An 11,349-nucleotide genomic window follows, 5' to 3' on the forward strand; every position below is an offset into this window, starting at 1 on the left:
GGGGCCTCGTTGCTTCTCTGAATCAAATACTTAAATTAATTGACAATAAATTAATTTACATTCTGCTTGCAGTGTGCACAAACAGCTGTGAGTGAGGACTTGAGCCCCAGCAGCAGCATGGAGAGTTATCCCCAAACCAGAGGAGTGACAGAAACAAATCAGAGCTGGGAAAAACCCCAGAGTGAAGAATTTACTCATTTTCTAAGCTTGGGCACAAAGCTTTGGTCCTGGAACTTATCCTAAGAACGTGACCTGGTGAGTGATGGGACATTGTGCAGGTCAGTGCCAGAAAGGTGGATGACAGGGCAGAGCCAGCAAACTGACAAAAAAAATGATGAGCTTCCTCAAATCTTTCCTGAGCCTCTCAGTTTGTGACCTAAACTCAAGAGGGAATAGTGATTTAGGGGCTGAATAGTGATTTTAGTTGTTTGCTGTGAGGGATAAACAGATGTCACCCACAGGGACATCAGGGAGGAGGAGAGGGGCTGGGAGGGAGCCTGGCAAAGGGGAGAGGAGGTGCCTTCCCCAGGTGGGAAAATGCTTGGGGGGGTTGGTGGTTTTTTCCCAAAACATGAATCAAATACTTGAATTAATTAATAAATAAATTTAAACTTTAATTAATTCATAAATAAACTTCTATTCCCCAAGGTGAGCCAGTTCTGCCCACAGCAGCAGTTGACAAGGGACCTCACCCTTCTTTATCCCAACCCAGAGAGGAGTGATGGGGGGCTGGGGACAGACAGACAGACAGACAGACAGACAGACAGCTGGACAGGGTCTGGCTGGTCAGAGGCAGAATGAGAATCTCACCCGGGTGCCCCATGGCCAGGAACCTGCTCCCCCTGCAGTGAGCTGGACAGGGTGGTCCCCTGACACACCAAGGCAGGAACCCCATGAGGCTGTCTGTCCGTCTGTCAGTCCCTCACTCTGCTGCCTGAGGGGCATCTGGCTTCCTCCAGTGCCAAGCACAATCCACAGGCTCATTATTTTTCTTGCTAATAATTAGTTTTAAGCCAAAGCTTTACTCCAGCTAATGAAAAGGTGAGCTGGGGGTCACCCACACCCCAGAACACAACAAGAAGTGGATGTGAGAGGAAGGATTCCTGCATGGATGGCTGCAGGACAGTGGGAAAAGCTGTTCCAGTGAGGAAGAGGAGGCTCCACAGGAGCTGAAGGGACAGGGAGCAGGGTGGGGAGGTCTCCTACCATGGCTCTGATCCCTCTACTTGTTCTCAGCATCTTCGGATGCTGGATCATCCCTTGGCTCGGTGTGGGGTGGCTCTGAGGGTCCTGTTCTTGGGCAAAGGGCTCTGCCCCTGTGGGATCAAAGGGTCAGGCTGAAATTATCACCAGAATTGTGGGGAGCAGAGTGTGAAAGTTTATGGCTTCATTCATGGCATCACTCTGGGCTCTGCTGCCAGGTTTTGCTCTTCCTGGGGACTTCTCCAGGGCCACGGAGATGCTCTGAGGCAAGGCTGACACAACTGCTCAGCTGGAGAAGAGAGAAGGCTCAGGAGAGACCTCAGAGCCCCTGGCAGGGCCTGAAGGGGCTCCAGGAGAGCTGGAGAGGGACTGGGGACAAGGGATGGAGGGACAGGACACAGGGAATGGCTTCCCACTGCCAGAGGGCAGGGATGGATGGGGTATTGGGAAGGAATTCCTCCCTGTGAGGGTGAGCAGGCCCTGGCACAGGGTGCCCAGAGCAGCTGTGGCTGCCCCTGGATCCCTGGAAATGCCCAAGGCCAGGCTGGGCAGGGCTTGGAGCAACCTGGGACAGTGGAATTGGCCCTGGAACAAGGTGTCCCTTGTAAGCCAGCCCATCCTGTGACCCCCACAAGTGGCTGGCAGCCCCAGGGTGCAGCTGTGAGCAGCACTTTCAGAAGGACAGACCCAGAGTCTGCCCATGGGACTGCTCCATCACCCATTTCAGCCCCAGCCGCCCTCTCCTGCCATGCTGCACAGCCTAGGGCCCAGGCTGTACCTCTGCCCCTGTGAGTGTCCTGCAGAAGGTGAGGGAGCACTGAGCCACCCTCACAAGGCAGAGGAGTGTTGGATGGCCAAGGAGCCTGTGGTTTGCCTTGAGGTGCCACAGGGCCAGGACTCTGAGCCACAATCCCACCACTGCCAGGACAGGATTTTGCTGGGAACATTCCCAGCAGAGAGGGTCACAAATGCTCCAGGATGAGTGATCAGCTCAGCCAAGGGTGCTGTTTCATCATGTCAGGGTCTCCTTCAGTGGGCAGAGGCTGCAGGGATGAATCCAACCCCTCTGAGCTGTCGGGAGCTTCCCTTCCCCCTGGCCCAAGGTGCTCCCCCTGCCCCTTCCCCCTGCACGAGCCCTGGGGGTCTGCCTTCCTCCCCCCCACAGAAGAATCTGTGCAAAGAACCAGTTTTATTGACACAGGCACATCAGACATCAAGGAAACACAGAACACACAGGGAGGCCCCGCTTTCCCACACACCATCACTATTAACAACATTTCAGAAGGAATAAATAAAAATGCTGCTGCCACAGGAACCCACAGGGACGGTGCTCCCCCCTGCTCAGCAGGCACAGCTGACCTTGCAGACCTCATCCTCCCCAGCTGCTCCTCTTCAGTTTGAGAAGTACTTCTCCAGCACCTTGGTTAAAAGCCCTGTCTCCTACAAAACAAGACACAGCAGTGAGACAGGGGTCATGCCCACAGCCACCAGCATCACCACCCCTGCTGTGCCCTGGGGCAGAGCACACAAACACCCCATGGCACCTGTGTCATGGCACAGGAGAGGGGCAGAGGCAGAAGCTTCCCATCTGTGCTCCAACAGCTGCATCTTTGATTGGTTCCATGTTAATTTTTTTAGTTAATGACCAATTCCAGTCCAGCTGTGTCAGACTCCCTGGTCAGCCACAAGTTTTCATTATCATTCTTTTCCAGCCTTCTGATGTCTCCTTTCTCTTTCTTTAGAATAGTTTTAGTATATCATTTTCTTTTAATATTATAAATCAGACTTCTGAGAACTTGGAGCCAAGATTCTTATCTCTCACCTCATCCTGGGACCCACAACGACACTGCAACAATTAATAACCACAAGCCTCATTCAGCAGGGAATGTGAGAAGGCAAAAAGAGGCAGAAAACACGGCAGGGAAGAGTCACAGAGGGGTTTGTGGGACAGGTCCTGCAGGGCAGCAGCTGCCCTCAGGCAGAAGGGCTCTCCCCAGCCCTGGAGCTGCTCCATTCCACATCCGTGGTCTCTGCATCCTGGGCAGTCAGTGCCACACACCCCAGGAGATGAGAAAGGACGGGAAGGATGCTCCTCTGCCAGCCCAATCTGTGAAGCCCCAGCACGCTGAGAGCCAAACCCTGCCTGCACACACGGCTGGAAAGCTGAGATGGAGCCAACAGATCCTGAGCAGGGCATGGACAGGGAGTTCCCCAGAGCAGAGCCATGGAAAGGCTGTGAGGAAGGAGGGAACACGGCACGGAGGAGCTCAGGCTGGCTGCTGACACCTGGTGTCCAACAGCAGCCGTGCCGAGGGGAAAGATGCCGGGGTGGCAGGAATTTGGACCGGCACCGTGACGACCACAAGAGCAATGAAAAATAATGTCACACAGAACAGTACAACGGGGACAGCGCTCAGAGACAGCTCTGCAGTCCCCACAGCAGCACAGATGTGCCCTGGGGATGGGTGGGAGAAAGGAGCAGGGGGCAGGAGCTGGGGAAGGGAAGTGCTCAGAGGTGCCCAAGGAGCCAAAGCAGAAACAGCACCCAGGGAGGTGACCAAGGGGACCAGAGCACTGACCGAGGAGAGGCCAGTTCCACACCAAGCAGCCCAGCTGTGCTGCCACATGTGGGCACAGCATCCCACCTTGCCCCAGAGAGGCACCGGGCACCAGCACCTGCATGGGCACACAGAAATCCCCCTGCAGAGCAGGGCTGGGGCACCAGTGCCACCCCTGGGCAGCACCCAGCCAGCCCTGAGCTCTGGGAATGGGCACTGGCAGGGCTGGCAGGACTCTGGCACCCAGCTGGAGCCTGGGGCACAGCAGCAGCACTGCAGGCAGCCTCTGCAACGTGAGCAGAGAGGAGCAGCTCTGCCATGCAGGGGAGCAGATCTACAGATTCACACCACGCTCAGAAACAAGGCAGGGCAGCACATCTGCCAGCTCTCCTGTCCTCTCAACAAGTGCCCTCCTGCTCAGAGGTTCCTGGGGATGATGGGGAAGGGTCCAGAACCTCCACAGCCCTCACCTCCTCTCCAGCTGCATCCACTGCACAGGGAGTGGGGTGGGCTGGTGCCCTCAGCCATGCCCAGCTGTATCTCCTCTGTGGAAAGCCCTCTGGGATGCATCAGTTTAACCTAATCTGCTGGAAGTGAGCCCAAAAGGGGCTTGAGCAATCAGTGGCTCTCAGGATCCCAGTCCTGCCACTCTGCTCCACCTGTGCCAAAGAGGAGCAAGCCCTGCCTAGCCCTGCCCAGCAGAAATAGCTTTACCTGCATGCAGTGCTACTGGATAGCTCCTCATCATCTGGCTCAGGGGGACAGCACAGCTGGGACTGACCTAAGAGGATTTCACCCTTTTTAGACTCCCAGTTACTTCCTGCAGTGACTGGAAAGGGTGAGACACCAGGGAGGTGTGCAGGAGGCAACAGACAAGCAGAGCCACAGAGGCTAATTCCATTTATGGATGCAGAAATCCCATCTCTGGACTGAGCAATTCAATCTCTGCATCCTGTTCTGAGGATCTGTGCCTGTGCATTGCTCCCAGGGGCAGGGTTTCCACCAGGAGCTGAGTGAGCTCCAAGGTAAAAGCCACAGTGAGGGTCTGCTGATACACAGTGGCACCAGTGGAGCTCCTGCCCTCTCCCTGCTCCCCAAAACCCACTCTGCAGCAGCAGGAGCAATGCACAGCTACCCTCTGCAAGGCTTTGTGCCCTCAGCATCGAGGGATCCCAACCACAGTGACACAGAGCCAAAGCTCTTTGCTTGACAGATGTCTTTCCCTGTGGAAATAAGAGGGAGAAAGGATTTGCCTGTCCTTGGAAAAGGGGAGACCATTCTCTTCTGCATCTGGCTGAGGAAGACCCAGATGCTTATCAACAACCCCTGGACACCACTGCTGTCACAGCTCCATTGCAGAGTTCCCTGCTCATCCTCACACCGTTCCCAGGCACCTGGGACTATTTGTCACTGCCCAGCCAGACACAAGCCTCACGACACTTCTCTTCTCTCCCTTTATGGTTGGTCTTAAGTGGTTTAAGGAGGGCTAAAAGGAGAGTGAGTGCACCTCTAGCAGCCATGCAGGTGCTCCCCTCTCCAGCAGAGCTCCACCTCTCTGCTCTGAGCATCTCCCTCTGGCTAAGTAAATGTTCACCTGGCCAGTGAGGTCGTATTTCCCCTGGTTCTCATCCAGCAGCCTTTCTTGCAAGAGGATTTTGAGGAGCTCCCGGGTCAGCAGTTCCATCATGTCCTCCAGCAGGGCTCGGAGAGAGGGACCAAAGACCATGGGCACTGCAGGCTCCTCGGCAGCCTCCAGGTGTGGGGAGCCCGTCACGCTCTTCTTGCCCATGAAGTGACCTGCAACAGCACACACGGGGTGTCTGGGGGACACGGGGCTCCAGCTGAGCTGGCACCAGCACAAACCATCGGGGAGCACCTGATGCCCAAACCAGCTGAGTCAAGAGAAACCCAGGAACCCCAGGTTCTCACTCCACGTGGGATTTTTGGGAAACTTCCCTCTCTGTTCCTGCTGACAGGATCTCTGGGCTTACAGAGATGCTGAACCTCATACCCAGTCTGTTGGGGATGTCGGACCTGCTGCCCAGGGATGCAGGTGGAAGCGACTTCACCCCTGCCCATCGCGGCACCGCCAGCATCCCCCTCCCCGCACGGACGGGATGTCGCCGTGCCCGCACCTCCCGCGTGTCCCCCGCCCGGTACCTGTGGCCCAGAGGTTGCCGCGGGGGTTGACCTTGATCTTGGCGGCCTGGCTGCGGTGCTCGGCGAAGTCGAGGTGGACGGCGGGTCCGAGCGCGGCTCCGCAGAGCAGCAGCAGCACGCAGCGCAGCGCCATCGCCGCCCGGGACCCGCGCCCGCCGCCGCCGCCCGCTTATAGCGGCGGGGAGGGACCGCGACGGGGGCGGCACCGCCCGGCCCCGCCCGGTGATACCGGCACCGCCGCACCGTGCCCGCCCTGGGTCATCCCAGCGCCCGGGCGGAGCGGGAGATGCGACAGAGCCAGCGCTGAGTCCGACCCCCATCCCCAAATCTCCCCACGTCCATCTTCCACCTTGTAGAAAGTCATGCTGTGTTAATTTTCTTAAGTAGCGTGTTAAATATAGGTTATAACATAATGTTAAAATAGAAACTATGCTGTGTAAGGTACTTTTTTTAAGAGAGGACTCGCACCGGGATGGCAGCCACAGGACACCCAAATCTTTCAGAGAAAAAGAATTTATTGCTCTCTTATCGAGTTCTTCCTGCCTCGCTCAGCCCTGAAGATGCTGTCAGGACTCAGAGGAAGAAGCTGACACTGACCAGACAGAATCCTGTGTTTGAATGGAATTTATGCCCCATGTATGAGATGTATGAATATACAACAGGCTGTTGCTTTTCAGGCTTAATCCTCTGTCAAAGTGGGTGCTTTTTCGGGCTTATTTTGCCCATGAAAAGCTACCCGGACTGTTCATAACTCTTTGCTCTTGTTGTCTCATATTGTCCTAATCCAAATCGTCCAAATTATTATTACTCTAATTATATTGTTATTTTTATAATCATTTTATTATTATTAAACTTTTAAAATTTTACAAACAAGCGATTGGTATTTTTCACAGCACTGACAAAACACAGCTTGAAATGGATGGACACTATCCTGAGCCTTTTCTTCAAAACAATTTTAAATTCACTCATGGCGGCCAGAGTGATGGAAATTTGGGGTGGGTGGTATAGGAAGGGGAGGAGGAGGAGGATGGGAGCTCCAGAGAAGTGCTGGATGTGAAGGAAGATCCTGGTGCTGCCCAGCACTGGCACAGCTGAGTCTGGCTTCTCCTTCCCTCCTTCTCTTTCCCCTGCTTTTTGGAAAGCTGAGCAGCAATCCTCCACTGTGGGGAAGAGCAAGCTGAAGGGTTACCTGTGGGATTAGGGAGGATGAAGGCAGGGATAAAGTGATCCCAATTACAGAGGGCAGATGAAAGAGCCCTGGACAATTATGGCACCAACTGAAGCGTGGCAGGGTTAAGTCCCATTCCTTCCTTGCTCCTCAGAGGCAGCCCCAGGGACAAGGGATGAGCAGTGGGAAGCTGCAGGGTTTCAAACAGGATGAAGGCTTGTGCACTGCTCTAATTAGATGCACAACCAAATGCAGCCAGATGTTCCCTCTTTTTCAGCTGGTGTTACTTCAGCCAGGGTGGGAGCAGAGGGACAGGTATTTTCCAATCCCAGTGGCACTGCTAAGCAAGCTTGGGAAAGGCTGGGAAAAGGAAATCAGGAATTCCTGCCCTTTTGTAGTGCCATCATAAACCCTCAGAAACTGAGGGGATGTCAGATTAATTGCTGAGTACCAAGGCTTGGCCTCATGGTGGGAGATGTGAGCCCATAACCCTGATTCAAGTCTGGAAAAAGCCCCAGAACAGCTACTCAGGGATGTGTTGGAGGCTGCAAATGGGAGCACAGCTCAGGGCAGCCAGTGGGGCTTATTGGAAAACAGCTGCTGAAAGGGTTCAGCACTCACTGAGCAGCAGCAGCAGCAGGGCTGTGATCCAGGCAGGAACAGCAACTCCTTCCTCCACAGCAGCCTTGGGAAATACCAGCCCCAGACACCAACAGAGAAACCTGATTTTTTCTGGATTTTCCAGTCTTTACAAAGAAGTTGCTCCTATTTTTAGGGAAAATAACTGGCACCTAGGACCTCCTTGGGAAGGGCACCAGGACCTGAGCTCCAGAACCTGGTCACCAGCCTGGGGGGGGGTTGTGGTAGATTTTCTGCCTCTCCCTCTGTTCCACTTTGGTGGGTCAGAGCAAGACACCCAGCCTGGAGCCTGCTGGGACTTCCAGCATTCCAGGCAGGAATTGACACTGCAGCGCTTCTCTGCCACTAGTTCTCTCCAGCTCAGCAGAGATTCACATTCCCAGCCTCCAAGGGAATCTTCCCAGCTTACAGATATAAAAAGAGCTGTAGAAATTCTACTTCATAAATCAGTTTTGCTGGCAGAAGTCAGCACATCCCCGTGATGCAGGGGATGGGGCTGTTGGCAGCCCCAGAGATGACTCCTTGGAAAATGGCAGCTGCCAATGGTCATATCCTCGAGGATCTGCAGAGAGACCCTCAGAGGAGGGTCTGCACAGAGATCCCTCCCCTCTCTGTAGGATTTACCCTCTGGGAGCAGCCCTGCACAGCCCCCACCCTCCAGGAATGTCCCTTCCCACCCAAAACCCCTCAAAGCTCCAGGAATCCTCAGCATCCCCACATGCCTGCAGCCAGAGGGAGCAGGGGTTGTTTTGTTCTGTTTTCCCCAGCAATTGACACACACAGTTTGCTCTGGATGGCTGCTGACCACAGAATTGACATTTTCACAGCACAATCTGTAACAACCCCAATGTTTCAGATGGTAACACTTCACTTGGAACCCGTTGTTTCATAAATAGAGTTAAAATTGGTTTTTCTCCCTGTGCACCATTTTATATTTATGCACATTTAAACTTCATCTCTTTTATTACCCAGTCTCTTCCCTCTTCCATTTTATTCTTTACCTTTTAGCAAACAATTTCCCCTGCAAAGATCTCACCTCCTGTTCCAGGGCTGCTTCCTTCCTTCAGGAGCCTTTGCTGAGGGACCTTGCCAAATCCAGGTGGATGATCCCTGTGGGTTCACCTTGCCCATAAGCCTCCAAATTCCTTCCACAAGTTCCAAGTCTACTCTTGGGGTGTTCTGTTCCTTACCAAACTCCTGTCCAAGCAGGGATAAGATGAGCAATAACAGACCTGTGAAACAGGCACTGGTAGCAAATCCTCTAAATGCACCTAAGGATAAAGCAGGATTTCACCAGGAAAAGAAAGGAAACCACAAGTAGGCAAAATAAATGGATGTAAAAACTGCACAGCCAAAAGGGCCTCACTAACAAATGTAACAGACCAATCTGAAAATACCCTGGTTCAAGGGCTTTAAAGCAATTCCCACTTTGCTCTTTCTCTGCTTTGCATCCAGGTCTGGAGTGCTCAGCACATGGACCAGCTGGAGCCAGTCCAGAGGAGGTCCTGGAGATGCTCTGAGGCTGGAGCCCCTCTGCTCTGGAGCCAGGCTGGGAGAGCTGGGGGTGCTCAGGATCCAGGGAGAGCTCAGAGCCCCTGCCAGGGCCTGAAGGGGCTCCAGGAGAGCTGGAGAGGGACTGGGGACAAGGGCTTGGAGTAACAAGACAAGGGGAAATAACTTTCCACGTCCAGAGGGCAGGGTTAGATGGGATATTGGGAAGAAATTCTTCCCTGTGAGGGTGGTGAGGCCCTGCCCAGAGCAGCTGTGGCTGCCCCATCCCAGGTTGGACATGGCTTGGAGCAGCCTGGGATAGTGAAAGGTGTCCCTGCTCATGCAGGAGGTGGCACTGGCTGGGATTTAAGGTCCCTTCCAGCCCAAATCACTCTGAAATTCCATGTTTTAGTACCTTTGGCACTGACTCTGCACCCCCCAGAGAGATGGCCAGGCTGGCAAGGGAGAGACTCCATGCTGTGGAGTTGAGGCTTCCCAGGGCCTGCAATATCCACCTGGGCAGGCAAATAGTGCTCAAACTGATGGCTCTAATAAAAAACAAATACAAAGAGCAAAGGCCTGGAATGCCCCTATTTGTCTCCTTCACAGAGCTCCTTTGCCAATAAACTCTTAGTAGCAGTTAGGTTGCTGCAGCCTCTTCTTCACCATTTTTCCAAAGCCAGGTCCTGCCACATGCCTGAGGGTCTATTTTGATGCATTTTTCTCTTGTTTACAAAGATTAAATCCCTCTGTTACATCCATTCTTCCACAGGCAATAGCTGTTTGTTTATAAAAGATAAAATTTGAAATCTTGCACATCTTGTTTTCAACTCATTTTCAATTTTCATTTAAGCTGTAAATGAGCTGTGGTTTTCCCTGAGGTCTCCCTTTCACTCCACACTGCTGGACATATACAAATAACTGCTCTGCAAGAAGACTTAGAGAAGAAAATCATGTTTTCTTCCAGGCAAACCCAGGCCCAGCTCAGAAGTGTCCCAGCCAGAATTATACAGCAGAAATCTGACATGCCAGTTTGAGTGAATCAAGGCTCAGAGAAGTTCATTTCCTCCACATTATTTTTCCTTCAGGACTGTTTTTATGGGGAAAGGGGAGGTTGGAAAACAAAAGTGATACCAAGATATTCAGCAGAGACAGATGCAGGAAGGGTTTTTCAATTGTTAAACAGAAGGAGCACAAGGAGTCAAAAGATGAAGAGCTGGGCAGAAGGAGCAGGGGACTGAGAGCATCTGCTCCATCCTGGATGACAGAGGTTCTGAATCACAAAGGTTGAATTTCTAGTCCATCCCTGTGAAGATGTTTATCTCCCCTGAGGTTTAGGGAACCCTGCTGGGTCAGGCACTCACAGGACCTGCTAGAACTGAACAAGTTTATGAATTTCCTCATGAGCTGGAGTAGGTGTGACACACAATGTGTCCAACCAGCAGGCCAGCACACAGAGGCAGGTCCTGCTCCATGGGGAAGCAGGACTGTGTGTGATGGAGCTGCTGGGTTTTTACAGAAACTGAGGGATAAGCAAAGGTGAAGAGGGACTCTCAGAGCTGGGCAGACTAGGAACCCACAGCAAAGCCACCCAATTAGGGCACAGTAGAGCCACCAAGGCAGATTTCTCAGGAAATCCTCTGGGTCCCACATGAATCCAACAGGCTCAGGCTGGTGGATCTGCTCTGGCAGAGACCTGTGGCTCCTGACAGGTGAGAATCTGGGTGCAGGTGACAAAGGGACCAAAGTGTTACAAGCCTGGGGAGAGCTAAAAGGGGCAGGAGGCTGTTCAGCTGGCTGAAAGCACCGTGTGGGTGCTGCTTCTCTTCTCCCTGAGATGAGAGTCACAGATCAGTCACCCACAACACATCAACTCCCACCCTGAGCTGCTGACACTGTGGGAATGGCACAGGCTGGGCCCTTCTGGCATCACCCCAGTGCACCTTCCTGGGGGATGGAACCAGCACATTCCTCATCTGATTCAGCCCCTGAGTCACTGGCACCGTGTGGGTCACACAAACAGCTGCTCTGCACTGCCCCTGCCCTGCCACAGGAGCCATCCCCAAGGTGCTCTAAGCACCTCCTCTCTTCCTTCTCTGTCTCTTCTCCCTCTCCTGGCCAACTTTTGGG

General features: G+C 53.4%; 1 protein-coding gene across 1 annotated transcript; it reads right to left on the reverse strand.

Annotated features, from left to right (window-relative positions):
- Positions 1-2,595: 2,595 nt before the first annotated feature.
- On the reverse strand, positions 2,596-6,054 carry NMB (neuromedin B; the record flags this gene model as incomplete). Its single annotated transcript, XM_084213761.1, has 3 exons — positions 2,596-2,643; positions 5,356-5,558; positions 5,922-6,054. 3 exons carry the CDS (start codon positions 6,052-6,054, stop codon positions 2,596-2,598), a joined length of 384 nt encoding a protein of 127 aa, XP_084069887.1.
- Between the last annotated feature and the right edge of the window lie 5,295 nt (positions 6,055-11,349).

Source organism: Fringilla coelebs (genome assembly GCF_963513975.1).
Source record: "Fringilla coelebs genome assembly, chromosome: 12".
NCBI classification, from domain to species: domain Eukaryota; kingdom Metazoa; phylum Chordata; class Aves; order Passeriformes; family Fringillidae; genus Fringilla; species Fringilla coelebs.